The sequence below is a fragment of the Lynx canadensis genome, chromosome A1 (genome assembly GCF_007474595.2).
Source record: "Lynx canadensis isolate LIC74 chromosome A1, mLynCan4.pri.v2, whole genome shotgun sequence".
Lineage (NCBI taxonomy): Eukaryota > Metazoa > Chordata > Mammalia > Carnivora > Felidae > Lynx > Lynx canadensis.
In genome coordinates, this window is record NC_044303.2 from 139,828,584 (window position 1) to 139,845,808 (window position 17,225).

The 17,225-nt window shown below is 37.2% G+C and overlaps 1 protein-coding gene and 1 pseudogene across 1 annotated transcript in view; both read right to left on the reverse strand.

Annotated features, from left to right (window-relative positions):
• The window catches only part of ANKRD31 (ankyrin repeat domain 31), a 144,451-nt gene that overhangs the window by 70,399 nt on the left and 56,827 nt on the right, over window positions 1-17,225 (reverse strand). The window contains exons 11-12 of the mRNA XM_032593356.1: window positions 14,040-14,195; window positions 6,834-6,976 (exon numbers count right to left, since the gene is read on the reverse strand). Of these exons, the coding sequence (XP_032449247.1) occupies window positions 6,834-6,976; window positions 14,040-14,195 (299 nt within the window). The remainder of the gene's footprint in view (window positions 1-6,833; window positions 6,977-14,039; window positions 14,196-17,225) is intronic.
• On the reverse strand, window positions 1,162-4,606 carry LOC115512985 (annotated as a pseudogene).

Here is a 17,225-nt window from a genome sequence, read left to right on the forward strand (position 1 = left end):
AGCAGCACTATCAACAATAGCGAAAGTATGGAAAGAGCCCAAATGTCCATCAACAGATGAATGGATAAAGAAGATGTGGTATATGTATACAATGGAGTAGTACTCGGTCAAAAAGAATGAAATCTTGCCATTTGCAGCAACGTGGATAGAACTAGACGGTTTTATGCTAAGTGAAATTAGAGAAAGACAAAGATCATATCACTTCTCTCAGATGAGGACTTTAAGAGACAAAACAGATGAACATAAGGGAAGGGAAACAAAAATAATATAAAAACAGGGAGGGGGACAAAACATGAGACTTATAGAGAACTGAGAGTTGATGGAGGGGTTGTGGGTGGGGGCATGGGCTAAATGGGTAAGGAGTATTAGGAAGACATTTGTCGGGATGAGCATTGGGTGTTATACATAGGAGACAAATTATGGGAATCTACTCCTGAAATCATTATTGTACTATATGCTAACTTGGATGTAAATTAAAAAAAAAAAGCGTTTCAACATTTACCATAAAAGAAAAGAAAAACCATCTAGTGTGAGAGTGACTTAGGAACAAGGAGCATGAGAAAGAGGACTGGGAGAAAGGAAAAGGCAGGGGCTAGAACCTCACTTTCCTAGAAATCCGAGTTGGTAATTCCCAGGGAATGGATACATTACTTTGAGAGTCTCTGATTTAGACAATGGATAGTTTGCTTCACCAAATATCCACACTTACTCTTTCCCTCTCTAGCCTTAATATTATGAATTCTGCTTTACATATCCTCTAATTTGAAGCACTCTCTTCTCACCAAAAGGCAATAAATAAATGACTTTTCCTGAGTATTTCTCCCATACTTTAAACCTGCATTTAGGTTCTTTATTAGCTCTTTTTGGCTACCTAACAAATTACCCCCAAATTTAGTGGCTTGAAACAAGAATAACTATTTATAATCTCACAGTATCTGTGGATCAACAATTTGGGAGCGGCACAGGCAGGTGGTTCTATCTGAGTTTCTCTTCTCTTCTCTTCTCTTTTCTTTTGCCAAAGAGTCTAGATGGGATTACTGTCATTCAAGTATTTCATAGAAACAGGAATGTAATGACTGGGTCCAAGTAGTATGAAAAAGTAAAAACACTGCAGGTTTGTACATGCTGCTCTATTTCCATCAGGAATGGGCTCCCCCGACATCAGACACAGCAGCTGTACTTGTCAGATGCGTCCTTGCAGATGCAGCCCTCAGCACACTTGGCACCGCCCACAGGGCAGCAGGAGGAGCAGCTCTTCTTACAGGGGTGCATTTGTACTCTTTGCATTTGCAGGAGCTGGCACAGGTGCAGGAGCCCATGGTGGAGCAGGAACAGCGTGGGTCTATTTCGAGCCAAGGTGAGGGTGGAGGTCCAAAGCAGGTGACCCGGGGAGACACTGGTGGGGGCTGGAGGTCTGGTCAGAGTTATATGAGGATGTAGTCAAGAGGTTGGTTGGAGATACGATTATGTAAAAGCTTGACTGGGGCTGCAGGATCTGTTTCTAAGATGGCTCCCTCACATGGGTGTGGGACGGAGAGGCCCTAGTTCACTGTCACAAAGACCTTTCCATAGAGCTACTCACGTGTCCTCATGATATGACACCTAGCCTCACACTTAATGACCTGAGAGAGAAGAGAAAACGAGGAAGAAGCTACAATACTTTTAACATAGCCTTGAAAGTCATATACTGTCACTTCTGCTACATCCTAATTGTTAGAAGCAACTCACTGACACTCCAGCCCACAATCCTGGGGAAGAGAATCAGGCTTTACCTTTTGAAAGGAGGACTATTAAAAATTTTGTGGACATATTTTAAAGCTACCACAGGTTAACTCAAACAAGCAGAGCAATTTCAGGAAGTGGCTGGCATCACAATCCTCCTTATTTGGCTGGTCAAACAATAGACTCCTTAACGAAATACAGGTAGACCTCTACTTAAAGTTTGCTTATGGATTTTCACCTCAAAGCATATTATTGAATCAAGTGCTTTCTTCCCTCTAAAATCAGCTGACTTCCTTGTGTAAGAAGCAAGTAGGACAGAGAATAAAATTCTTTTAAGTTTCTATTTAAATTTCAGTTAGTTAACATACACGTAATAGTAATTTCAGGTGTACAATAAAGTGATTCAGTACTTGCATACATCACCTGGTGCTAATCACAAGTGCACTCCTTAATCCCCAACACCTATTTAAACCCACCCCCATCTCCCCTCTGGTAACCATCAGTTTGTTCTCTACAGTTAAGAATCTGTATCTTGGTTTGTCTCTCTTTTTCCCCCCTTTGGTCATCTGTTTTGTTTCTTAAATTCCACATATGAGTGAAATCATATGGTATTTATCTTTCCCTGACTGACTTATTTCACTTAGCATAATATTTAGAGAATAAAATATTTTCAAGTACTTGAAAAGACAGTATTTTGACTATACAGAACTAATGAAACCTGCACAAAACAGAAAAAACTACAAAAAAACCCTTCATTCGTAGTTTCATTGTTGATAATAACATTGTTAACATGGATAATAATATTGTTGGTAGTAATAAGTATATTATACAATAAAGAAATAAGTAATTTTTAAGAAACAAATGTTGAGCCTAAGAGAAAAAGAGACATAAGTATAAAATTAGTTAAATGTAAATGTATAATACTAAGTTTGAAATAGTAGTATCAGTATGGGGTGCCTGGGTGGCTCAGTCAGTTAAGCATCCGACTATGGCTCAGGTCATGATCTCGCAGTTTGTGAGTTTGATCCCTGCGACAGGCTCTTTGCTGACAGCTCAGATTCTGGAGCCTGCTTCAGATTCTGTGTCTCCCTCTCTCTCTCTGCACCTCCCTCCACTCACACTCTGTCTCTGTCTCTCAAAAATGAATAAATGTTAAAAAAAAAAGAGAAATATCAGTATGAACTAATAATTTTTCTTTCTAAAAATATGTATTTTACTGAAAATGCCTAAAAGCAATGATATCCCATAGCAATGAGCACACCTAGCACCCAGATTGTGATTTCTAAATAGACTATCCACTTACAGACAATATAAGAAGAAACAAGCTATACAACACCACAAAAATAAAATTAGCCAAATCCAGAATTTAGGAAATTCTTTAAGACAAAAGCCAAGATTCTAGAACCCCTAAGAAAACACAAAATAGAGGAAGAACTGTTATAGGTTAAAACACACTTAAGACACACAACAAACATATGTAATATGTGGACCTTGATGGATCCTGATTCAAACAAAAACTTACTATAAAAACGCATTTTTTAGATAAACTGGGAAATTTTAATATGGACTGGATATTAAATAGTAAAAGAAACTATATTAGGTAGGATGATGTTGTGGGTGTAAGAAAAGTTCTTATCTGTCAGAAATGCAGGCTCAAGTATTTATGAGTATAATGGTATAACACCTGTGATTTCTTTTCAAATATTTCCAGTATCAACAACACACAAGTAGTGTTCCAGCCTGTTGAGGGAGTTTGGCTCTTTATAGTGTAACAGAATATACAATCAAACTTTAGAAGAGATTTCACTACAGATACATGTGGAATGAATAATCACCATGTTTAAGGGATGTTTTTCTCAATACATGTGAACCTAAGTAACACTGTCAGCCAACCTCCAAGTCAACATCTCATATACTCATACACCATACAACACTTCATCAAATAAAAGCTTTGTTAAAATCATGATAGCTTACACCAACTTGTCATGCCATTTCCTTCACCTATTAACAAAGTAAACCTAATAAAAGAGAAGTCAAGGTTAGCCTGACATGACTTGTTCTTAGGGATGCCTACAGATTCTCAAAGATCACTGCATTCTTATCTAAATGTCTCCTATGTGTCTAATAATTTGTTCCAGATTTTTCTAAGGAATCACAATGAGCCAATCATTTGTAATTCTCAAATCCCACCTTTACCATATTGGAAAATGTAATTATATTGACATATAATTTACATGCCACACAATTCACCCATTTAAAAAATACAATTCAATGGTTTTTAGTATATTAAGAGAGTTGTATAACTATAACCCACCATCTAATTTTAGAATATTTTAATTTCTCCTAAAAGAAACCCTTTAACAATGAACTGTTACACCCCATTCCCCACCTTCCTTTATTTTTTTTGTTTTTATTTATTTTTGAGAGAGAGAAGAGAGAAAGCAAGCACAAGTTGGGGAGGGGCAGAGAGAGAGGGAGACAGAGAATCCAAAGCAGGCTTCAGGGTCTGAGCTGTCATCACAGAGCCAAACACGGGGCTTGAACCCACGAACCATGAGATCATGACCTGAACTGAAGTCGGACGCTTAACTGACTGAGCCACCCAGGCAAGTCCCCACCTTCCATTCCTAATCTTTTCTGTCTCTAAAAGTTTGGACTACTGCAAATATTTCAAACAAATGGAATCATACAAGGTATTTTTAATGGCTTTTTAGCTTTTAAAAAATAGGTTATTATCTTTTAGGATCTCCCACCTTTTAGTATAAAAGTTAATTCCTGTAAGATAATACATTCAAGTTCCTTCAACTCTGGAATATTTAAGAAACTCACACTCTCCAGGTGCCTGATCCAGTATCAGGTTCCCAGGACTTCCTTGGTTTGACATTTTTAGTCCTATAACAAGTAATGCATGGGAGCAATACCCAGAGTCTAGACCATTTCTCTGATCATCTTTGCCTTACATATGAGATTCCCCAAGGTTAGCCTAGATCCTCATCTGATGCTCAAGCTATCCCTACTCCATCCTCCAAAACAACATCCTACCCTACTTTGATTTTTAAGGCTTTGGTTCTTAAGTCAGTCCAAAACTGACCTGGAATTTTGGAAATCTCTCTTGGACTGGGTGAAGTAACTTTCTGGCTCCCCCCAGCTAAACAGAACGGGAAGGAACAAAGAAGACCGTGACTTCATCCCACCCCACCAGGTTTCAGCTTTTAATTCTTAACAACTGTTCTCTGGACTTCAACTTCCATCTTGCCATTCTCTTTTCTCCCGCCATCAGTCAGGATACGCCATGGTGCCAAAAGCACATCAGTTATAGGAACACAAAGGTTGGCATGAGGGAGTGAGATAGGAGCGAGGTAACTAGATTCTGGAGTCAAAGGTGTGTGTCCTTGGTCCCTTTTACTTCACTGAGGGAGTAAGAGAAGGCTACATGTCTGCAAAGGAGAGACAGAAGATAGCCAGTTCTAGCCTGTGAGGCAGAAACTGACTAAAGCCGAGTTACCAGATGGGACAAAGGAAGAACTGAGAAATAAAGGAGGAAAAAGTGAAGTGGTCAGGGCTCACCTTGCCCAAAGGGGGAAAAACTTTTGACTAGGGTTAAGTCAGCCCTGAATAGTTGGGAAAGCAGATGGGCCAAAAGGAGAGGGAAGAACTGCTTTGGCATGAGGTTTCTCTGCTGGAGGCCAGCTTTGAAGAGGGAGTAAAGGACAGAGGGGGCTCACACCACCACCTGTCCAAGCCTGCATTCCTTTGGCCATTCAATTAGGTCCCAGGCAGAATTCCCCTCCCCACCCAGCTTTCTCTACAATGTGGAGGGTGACCACCTACTAATAAGTGATATAGTATCAAAAGAAGGCAAAAGAACCTAAACTTTCCTGAAGTACTGTTTCACATTAGGAAGGGTTATGCTGTGTCCATGCCCATGGCTCCCAGAAGCCTTCCTCAGATCTATTCGTTAGGCATTTCTTCTTGGAAGCAAGTGTATCATAACTTCCCGAGCTCAGCTGATTAGCTCCCTTTTCTACCCTAGGAGTTTGAACCCAGAGGCAACTTCCAATACATGAGATAAAAAAACATTAATATTTTCAGCAAGTATCTCAATCCGGTAATGTGGTGCCTGAACCAGAAAATGTCTGGCAAGCTCAGAATGTAAGTTTATTTCTGAAATAAACTGCACGTGCTGAAACTGATCATCTTAATTAATATTATCATTATAGTAACTACCAATTTGTATGGAACTATAGTATTTTGATATTTTAAACAGTAGTACATCTATGCTAGTATGTACTGGTTAATCATTAAACCTAAGAGATTCCTGTCTTATATGGACTCTGAAAGTGACACTAGTGTCCAAAAAGGTGTATGCCTCCTATCGGGACTGGACATCACCGTTTAACACTCTGTAAGCAGAAAACATTCTGCTAAAACCTATAGAGCACCATACTGAAATAGTCTAAAGAAGTATATAAGTTTAAAAAATACTATGTGAGGGCACCTGGGTGGCTCAGTTGGTTAAACATTGGACTCTTGATTTTACTCAGGTCACAATCTTGCAGTTCGTGAGTTTGAGTCCCTCATCAGGCTCCATACTGACAGTATGGAATCTGCTTGGGATTCTCTCTTCTCTGTCCCTTCCCCACTCTCAAAAATAAACTTAAAAAATAAAAATAAAAAATACTATGTGTATCCATGGGGCATCAAGCCGGCTCAGCTGGCTTACAGTCTGACTTCAGCTCAGGTTGTGATGTCATGGTTTGAGTTTGAGCCCCATATTGGGCTTGCTACTGTCAGTGCAGAGCCCACTTCAGATCCTCTGTTACCCCCTCTCTCTGACCCTCCCCCACTTGTGTTCTCCCTCAAACATAAAGAAACATTAAAAAAAAATACTATGGGTAACCAAAACACTACCTGTAGTTATTAAAAGTAACACATAAAATAGCATCTACCATATTAGACACAATAAGTCTATCACAAAGTAAAACTTTATTCCACATTCTGAGTACCCATTAGAAGAATAAACTATAACTGAATCCCTATTGCTAGCTTCCGGAGATTTTTAGTATCTGTAGAATGTAGTATTTGATCTGCAAACAAAAGCATCACAGTACCTGATAACGTCCATTTATGACAGCATCGTGTAGGGGAGTGATCTGGTACATTCCTTTGATATTTACATCGGCTCCACCTTTTAATAGTTCACTTGCTGTCTCATAAAATCCTCCTACACTAGCTTCATGAAGTGCTGTCCAACCTATTTTACAAAAAGGAAATGGTATTTGTTTATGTTTGGCATCTTAATGTTTTGTGCTTGCCCTTATAAACTATATAAACTCTAAGTTGTTTCTTTAAAAATATTTTGATTAGATGAGACAAGATAATCCCACCATGAAAATAAACTATTATTAGGTGGATTCAATAAATCTGAAGGCCAAATAAAATTCCTACCCCCAACTCAATTGTGAAAATATGAAAAATATGAAAAAAATAAAATATTTGAAACTATTCTTGTCCAGCTCAAATAAAAACGCTGTAAGGGAGTCATTGTTAGCTTAAAGAAATGCTAATTATAGGCTACTTTTTTGCAAAGAGGGAGAAAAAACTTTATTTCTAGCTCACGGTACTTCCATTAAAGTAACCCAGCTGTCAGGAATGCACAGAGATCACTTCAAAAATATGGGCTCGTTTTTAAAAAGCTCATTTGTAAAAAGCTATTTACAGTAGTTCTAACACAAACTATTGTAATAAAACCAGGCATACAAGTAAGTATCTTATGTATCCTTAAGTATGACTTATGTATCCTCATTAGCCAGAGACAATGGTACGTTATATTTATTCAATTCCAATAAATCATATGATTGATGTAAGAAAACCTAAAAGGTGCATGTTAAAAGTGTATTAAAGGGGGGGGGGTAATATTTCATTAACTCTTTCCAGAACCTTCTCCATAAGCTAGGGTTTCTCTATCTCAGCACCAACATTTTGGGCCGGATAATTCTTTGTTGTTCTGAGCATTCTATTAGATACCAGTAGCACCACTCCCCCATTCCAGTTGTAACAACCAAAAATGTTTCCACAAACTGCCAATGTGCCCTAAAAGCCAGTATCACCCCAGTTAAGATCTATTGTCATAAGATGTTATAGAAAGAGTTTCTCCTATAGTATTAAATAGAAAGCTTTGAGGAAGAAATGAAGAGCAACAAAAAAGGTAAATATATAGTTAATAGAGGAGTTTTTTCCTATAAATTTCCTTAAAATGCATGTGACCATTTAAATTGAAAATCATAACATTATATTTTAGTGTTATTAATTTATATAGCTGTTATATGGCATAAAAGATAAGGGAGATGTGTTCAACGTTCTGACATTTTATAGAAATATTAATATACTAACTCTGAAAAGAAAGAAACATTAAAGATGTACATTGCAATCCCCGGGGTAATCACTACAAAAAAAAAAAAAAATGCAAAGACATAGAAAGGAAAAAAAGGATAACATACACGAGGAACAATTAGTAAAATCACAATCCTCACTCAATCCTACCTTTTATATTAAATTAAAATTGGCTAATTGCCCCAATTAAAAGGCAGAGATAGTCAGAATTTATCTATTTCTTTTTATCTAAAAGCTATCTATAAGAAATATGTATGTATGCTATCTATAAGAAATAAATTTTAAATATAAAGAGGTTGAAAATAAAAGGATGGAAAAAGAGCAAATAGACAAGAAACATAAGATACAGCTAGGATGTCTATATTAATATCATATAGAGTAGCTTCAAGACAAAATATATTACTAGAGACAAAGAGAAATATTTCAAAATAATTAAAAGGTCAATTTATCAGAAGACATGACAATTTACAACTGTGTATGTACCTGATAACAAAGCTTCAAAATACAGGAAGCAAAAATGGACAGAATGAAAGGGAGAAACAGACAACTCCACAAACATAGTTGTTAATATTTCAATATTCTTCTCATGAAATGATAGATAAACTAGACAAAAAAATCCATAAAGAAAGACATGATCTGAACATTATTAATCATCTGCATCTAAGCAACAGTTAGAGAACATTACATAAAACTGAGGAATAAACATTCAAATACACAAGGGATATTAACCAAGAAAGACTATATACTAGGAAATTGACCGTTTCTCAATAATTGTAAGAGGATAAAATTCACAGAAAGTATATACTTTGACCAAAAGTAATTAAATTAGAAACCAATATCAGAAAGATACCTGGACATTCTTCAAATAGTTAAAAATTTAACGACTTCTTGGCACAAAACCAGACACATAGACCAATGGAACAGAATACAGAACCCAAAAATAGGCCCACAAATGTATGGCCAGCTAATCTTTGACAAAGCAGAAAAGAGTATCCAATGGAAAAGTCTCTTCAGCAAAAGGTGTTGGGAAAACTGTACAGTGACATGCAGAAGAATGAACCTGGGCCACTTTCTTACCCCATACCAAAAATAAACTCAAAAAGGAGAGATATCAAAATCCTAGAGGAGAAAAAAGGCAACAACCTCTTTTACCTTGGCTGCAGCAACCTCTTGATAGAGGTTTGGGTTACACAGGTGAATATATATGTCAAAATTCATCAAATAGCACATTTAAGATCTGCATGTCACCATATGAAAATTTTACCTCTAAAAAAAATTGAACTCTAGTTAGAGATATAATTTCTCAGGTGTTTAGTGGTAAAATGTACTAACTTTCTTTGAACTGTGTCAACATAAAGATGGATTGATGAACAGAGATTTATAGATGTAAAGGTATGATGGATAGGCAGGGGCTCTGCCCCCTGGTTCCTGGCACAGAATGTCTAAACCCTTTTAAACACGGGTGCTAGGAGAATCTTTTGTTCTAATATTTGTTCTCTCACCCCAGTTACTCATACAGAATCCCCAAGACCTTTACAATTTCCCAAGTGATAAAAAAGTCTGACACAAAGCTCCTAAGTCCCTTATTCCCTGGGTGATAAAAATATCTTTTGTTCTAGTGAGGCAACTTTTGGTGGGCTCCCAGGTTGGGGCTGGTCATAAGAAAGACTAAACCATGATCAGAAACTTGGAACTTTCAGTTTCATGTCCTTCCAACCCCCACCCTGCCTTCATGATGAAGAATCCATGAAAACCCCAAAACTCCGGGGTTCAGAGAACTTTTCCACACTGGTGAACACAACTACATGCTAGGAAGGTAACACACTCCAATTCCACACGGACAGAAGCTCCTGTGCTCAGGACTCTTCCAGACCTCACTTTATGTATCTTCATCGGGCTGTTAGTCTGTATCTGTATCCTTTGTCATATCCTTTATCATAATAATAAGTAAACTTACATGGTAAACATAAGTAAGTGTTTCCCTGAGTTCTGTGAGCTACTTTAGGAAATGATTGAATCTGAGGAGGGGACTGTGGGAACCTCCAATTAGTAGCCAAGCTGAACAGAAATTGTGGGCAACCTGGGGACCTACTACTTGTGACTGGCATCTGAAGTGGGGGTTTCTGACTGAGCCCTTAACCTGTGGGGTCTGTGCTAATATGGGCTAGTGTCAAAAATGAATTAAATTGCAGGACACTCAGCTGGTGTTGGAGAATTGCTTGATGTGTCCAAAACCCACATATGCGATATCACAAGTGTTAGGAATAAAAGTAGAAGAGAAACACACAAGTGTTCTTCCTTTATAGTAAGTATGTGATGAAAATAAATATGTAGAATGTGGGTATTAGGTATACAGATGCTTACTGTAGATTTTTTTAAACTTTTCTGTATGTTTGCAATTTTTCATAATGTCATAAAAATTTCAAATAAATAGCTCACTTGTGAACTTTTGAAACATAAGCACTTAAGGACTACCTATTTTTAAAAACGTAACATAAAAATTAGGTCCCTCCAAGCACTTTTTCTGATAAAAAGTGTGAACTTGTTTAGATTTTGGGACCTGTGGAAATTTGCTTATCAACGCATATACTGATTAACCTGATTATCTGCCACCAGTCTAGGATGAAAAATGAAACGTGAGAAATCCAAAAGTTATTAAAGAAGATGATAATTTTCCTTCTAGAAAACTTCTTTTCCTTATTTAGGTTTTGATTAAACTACAATAAAAGTTAGTTTCCTAAAGGGGCAAAAATGACTGCTTTAGGAATGAGAAACCCATAACAAAAGATTAGTTTGTTTTCCCTGAGCCAGAATGATGAAAAACATAAGGTAAATGTACAGTGAAAAGCTAGTCTCCTGTTTTAAATTTACTGCAGAAAATTCCCAAAGAAGAGAATTACTGCATGTCAGTAATTCAGAGTTAACGGTGGGACCTCAAGGAAGGAGTGAAAAACTAATGCTACTCTGGAGACCTAAACAAGAATGAACCAGTGATGAATAGTACCAGTCTTAAGGATTAAAGAAATTCCCAGCATCCACAAAGCCAGATGGACCTTTATTTTGCAGAGAGAGCCATGGTAGACCAGATATGGCTACACATCTGACAGAAAAAAATCAAACGGGGGTGCCTGGGTGGTTCTGTCCGTTAAGTGTCCGACTTCAGCTCAGGTCATGATCTCGCAATTCATTGGTTCGAGCCCCGTGTTGGACTCTGTGCTGACAGCTCAGAGCCTGGAGCCTGCTTCACATTCTGTGTCTCTCTCGCTCTCTACCCCTCCCGCACTCAACACTCTGTCTCTCTCTCAAAAGTAAACATTAAAAATTAAAAGGAAAGAAATCAAATGTACAAAGAATTTCCCTTCCCTTAGGGATTACTCCTTCTGTGTTATAAAACCACTCCTTCAAAATAAAGATGGATCACACTTTACAACAGATCTTTTATCTCCCAGATCTACCAGTGGAAGATCCTTTTCTTTTTAAGTTTATTTATTTATTTTTGAGAGCGCGAAAGCATGAGTGGGGGGAGGGGCAGAGAGAGAGAGGGAGAGAGAATTCCAAGCAGGCTCCACACTGTCAGCACAGAGCCTGATGCAATGCCTGAAATCATAAACGTTAAGATCATGACCTGAGACAAAATCAAGATGCTTAACTGAATGAGCCATCCAAGCACCCCTACAGGTTAGAAGATCCCTGAACATTTTTTTTCTTTTTAAAAATTTAATCATCTTGAAGGAAATATCTTTAAAGCTTTATAGGATTATAAATTTCCCAGAAAGAAAATATAACCTAACACATTTTTAATAAAGATTCAAGATCCTAACAATCATAATATTAGTTACATGCTCTAATTTAGCAATTGTTAACACCCACGGAGGTCTAGGTGCATGCTTTACTACATTATACAGTCCTCAACAATGTGTCCTCTCATTTATAATTTTTTTGTCTCTTGCCTTGTTGTTAAACTTCTTGCTATTATCAACATCCTGGTCTGTGCCAATCTTTGCTTTCATTTCTACTGTGCCATAAACTTAGGAATCAGAATTCTGTGTAAAATAGTGCTAAGAGCATTGGTGTGAGATAGTTTTAGCGAAGAAGCTTTATGAAATCTGTTTTGGGTATTCAAACTTCAGCCTATTTCCTGGTCGTCACCTTTGTTTTTGATAAATGAAGAATTACTGCAATTGGTTTTTTAAATCAAAGAAAAAGATAACATAAAATGTAAACAAGGATTTAAAATGCAAATGTCAACCTATGACCAGACTATTGGTCTGTTATTGTAACATTTTATTAATTTCTCAAAAGGCACTTACCTTTTTTTTGGATTGTATCACAGAATATATTTAAATTTTTCTAGTAAACGTGTCTTTCTGTTTTCACAGCACGTGGCACATAGGAGACATACTATAAAAGCTCACTACAATGAACTGGTTTATTACATAGAGGTGTACACCTCTTGCCAGTAGTTCTTGAACTTTAATGAGAATAAAAATCATTGGGGGAACATGCTAAAATACAGATTTCAAGGTTTTAACCTACATATTTTGACTGTGAGACTGGGTGTGAATATGTGTGTTTGGGGGGGTGAAATAAAGGCTACATTTTAAACAAACACTGCAGGTGACTCTGATGAAACAAATAGTTACAAAGCCTTTAAAAATGCTGCCCTCTAGGGGTGCCTGGGTGGCTCAGTTGGTTGAACTTCCAACTTCAGCTCAGGTCGTAACCTCATGCATGGTTCCTGAGTTCGAGCCCTACATCGGGCTCTGTGCTGACAGCTTAGAGCCTGGAACCTGCTTTCGATTCTGGGTCTCCCTCTCTCTCTCTGCCCCTCTCCTGCTTGTGCTCTAAAATAAATAAACATTAAGAAAAAAACCAACACTGCCCTCTGCAATTTTATGGGATGTAATAGCCAGAAATAAAGGTAAGAGCTAAGATGAAGAGTGAGAAGGAAAAGTAGAGAACAAGAGAGACTTCAAAAAGTCAGAAAAGTATGTTAAGGATAAAGAATTCATGAAGGTCACAGAAGTACCTGGGGCAGTGAGGAGAAAGTGCACAATAAATGGCCAAAGACAAGGAGGGAAGAGACAGCAAGGATGTTAATGGCGCAGACAAGGGCTAATGAAAAGAAACATGTTAAGAGATTTTTGGGAAATCCATAAAGTAAAGTTAGCTGCATGCAGAGCTACTCCTGAATTTAAGGAGCAGATAGAGATTAACAAAAACTACCAGACATTTTTTGTGCACTGTTTCATAAAGTCTAGAAATGGTAGAAAAAGTATGGATACATAAAAGCACTACCCAGGCTGGCCCAGTGCTGCTCAGTGCCTTAAGTACTTAAGTGTCTTTAAGGAATCATTCTTGTCCAGGAGAATATAAGGTTCTTTCTGCAAAAAAAGACTACCAGAGATCCAGCCTTGTAGAAAGAAAGTTCTGAGCTCCCTGTCCCACCCTCTCTATCTCATACACCCTTCTCTCCATTTCCCTGGCCATTGCCCCTGTTATACACCTGCAATGTTATCTCAATTTCCGTCACATCTCAAGCGTACCATCAGCTTCTTTCAGCTTTTGACCTCACTTCTCTTCCATTCAAAGCTGAGTGTCACGGTAACAACGCCCATGCAAAGCCAGCAAGTCAGCCCCAAGAACAGCATTCTTCTGTGCAAGCCAACTGCACGTGACCCACCTGGTGGGCCCTCAGCAGGCATAATCTTTGAAGGTTAAATATACGACTCTTCTCCTGCTCCTCTTTCCCCTCGTTACCATTTCCCAAGGAGATGATGATGATCAGCTACTCAAGCAGGAAAATGACCTGGAAACTCTGTGTGAGACTTGCCTCAGGTCCACTTTGCCATACTTTCACAGAAGTGACTCTGCAGAAACTACGAACCACCTTCAAAATAATGTGGGTGGTAACCCCAACTTACCAGCATAACTTTGTTGATTAACATTTCCCCCTTTTACTATAAAATGATGAACAAGGTCAGGGTCATTGTGCAGAGCAGCCTGATACAGTAAGTTCTCTCCAAAAATGTTTCTACGGTTAATGTTAGAAAGAGGTATTTCATTCATCTTCATTTTTCCTGAAATGAGGGAATAAACAAAAGAAAACAAAAAAAAAAATAAGAATCCTTATTTGAAAATCAGAAGGAATACATGTAATAGAGTGAATCTAGTCAACATTCTGGAATTGTATTATGAAAAAGTATTGCATCCGTTTACCCAACATTATATAATGTTATCTACAGGCAAAAAGGTGAAAGAAAAAATGTCATTAGTTTGAAAACACCTGCAATACATTATAAATCATGTAAGAAGTTTATATTTATTGAAATCCCATGAAAAGTACATACTTTAGAAGACTAAGAGATTCTTTTTTAAAAAAACAGATTATTTTAAGAGTTCTGGTGAAAAGGATTATTTAAATCTAGAATTAGATATTATTAAACCCCCCAAAATACTATAGTACTAAAATGTCTTATACCACCATGATGAGAAAATCTCAGAAGTACATAAGGAAGATATAAAAACTAACCCCAGTGAGTCCAGAAAAGAAAAGGCTAAATTTTCTTTCTTTGCTAAAAAGAGCTGTCATGAAATTAAACAAAGAAATATGATCTTGATCTGTACAATAGTTTTGAACTCCTAAGCCAGAAAATATACAATTGAAACAGCTTCCCAGGTTCTGCATATCATTTCTCCACTGTGCCTCCGAAAATACTGCCATTCCTCATTAAGATACTCCAAGTCCTGTCAATTTTATGGATAATACTTCATGTGGTTTTCCCAAATTTGAGAATAGCTTTGATTATAGCTTTTCCAATTTGAATCTAGCTAACCTACCCCTCCTAAATTCTCACAAAGGTAAATGAGTACAGCAGCCCATTTTTTAATGGACTATAATTTATCTGCTTTGCCTTTATTAGACTCCCTCCATTCAGTTCCACTGTAAAAGAAACCAACTTCTGGCCATTTAACCTGCTTTCCCCCATTCTGGACTACAAAGCATTCTGCTCCTACGAGAAAACTGTATGCTTACCAAAACCCAGTAGTCTTTACTCTAAGATCTGTCTTTGCCAGTTATACTTGCTATTTTAGTTATGTAATTTATTAAGGTAACAAATTAAGAAGAATGCCAAATTTTTCAATGACAACTAAGTTGGAGAAGACATTCACTTCTAATCACGGCTAGACAAAATATATATGGGGTAAAACAAAACAAAACAAAACCCTAATATTCAGACACTGGAAAACAGGCAGTTCACATCTACAACTCGTCTGAGAGGAGGGAAACAAAGTGAGCCCTAACAGCACTCCAGTTTCTTGTCTGGACGCACTTTCCAGAACATAGTACAAGCATAGCAAGGTGATCCTGCTGAACTGAGGAGATAGAGATTAAAGTTTCAGGAGGCTGAGGTGATTAGATTTTGCAGGGCAGGATACCAGGGATGAGGGAGTAAAGAATAGGTACCAGAAATCTAGAGAAGAGACTCCTTGGGCCATTATCTGAATACTAAATGGCTCATATGGAGGAGGAGTCTTCATGAGGCTGGGCAAGAACAACTATCCAAGAACTATAAAATAATAATCGTGACAGGTCACACAGGCCTGAGTGACATTTACATTCCTGACAGCCTGAGGAGAGAGATCTTTTTGAACAACTAGGGCATTAGTGAAGACAAACCGTTGACAAGTCATGTCTCAGTAGGAGGAGTTTAACTAGCTCCAGGATAGCGCCTACACCAAACATGCCTAACTAACAAGGTTTTTTAAAAAGTGCTGAAAGGATCAATTTTTTCTTCAAGTCACTGTGGGCCAAAACAAAATGCAACATTCTTAAAATATATGGAGACATTCAATAACATTTTGTTGCGTGTGGATGTCCAATTGTTCTCCTCTACAAAAGCCTTGTGCCTTTGTCAAAATTCAGGTTTTACTTCTGAACTCTTGTTACATTGCTTTCCCTATCTTGACGCAAAAGTCATGCTGTTGTGGTTACAATAACTATGTAATTCTTAAAATGAGGCAGAGTGTTAAGCCCTCTAACTTTGTTATTTTTCAGAACTGTTTTACCAGTCTAGGTCCTCTGCACTCTATTTGAATTTTAGAACCAGCCTGTAAATTTCTACAAGAAACCATACAGGAACTTTGACTGGGATTGTACAGAATCCATAAATAGTATCTAGGGAGAAACAGCATCTTAACAATATTGAGTCTTCTGACTGATGAACAAAGCAATAGACCTCCATTTGTCTCCATCAGATTTTCTTTGATTTCTCTGAATAATGTTTTGTAAGTTTCAGTGTATCTTTTACAATAGTTTGTCAAATTTATCCCTATGTAGTTCATATTTTTTGATACTATGGTATCAATTTTCACTATCTAAATGTTTGTCACTAGAATATAGAAATGCAATATTTGTATTTTCATCTCGTATCCTTTAATTGTGCAAAATTCACTTATACTTGCTTTAATGTAGATTCCATTAGATTTTCTATATAGATGATTATGTCATTTGTGACTAAACACAGTTTTACTTCTTTCCCCGAATGAATGCTTTTTATTTATTTATTTATTTTTTCCTGATTGCACTGGCTAAACCCTCTGGTACAATGTTCAACAGAAGTAGTGACAGCAGACATCCCCTGCCTTATTTTTGATCTTAGGGGAAAAGTATTCAATCTTTAAGTATAATACCTGTAAATATTTTTGTAGATGCCCTCTGTCAGGTTAACAAAATTCCCCTTTATTCTTACTTTGCTGAGAGTTTTCACGTGTGATGGATGTTAGGTGTTGTCAAATGTTTTCTCTGTATCCAATGAGATGATGATATGGTTTTTCTTTTTTAGCTTGTTAGTGAATTACAGTAATTAATTTTTAAATCAAAACTAATCCTGCATTCCTCAGATACACCCCACTCTGTTATGATGAATTTGGTCTGCTAAAATTTCATTTAGATTTTTGCATCTATGTTGTTTTCTGTTCCAGTGATGTCTTTGATTTTGGTTTCAGTTCATTGGTGGTTTCATAGAATGAATTGGGAAATATTTCCTTATCTTCAACTTTTTGGAAGAGTTTGTGGAAAACAGGTACTATTTATTCCTTAAATGTCT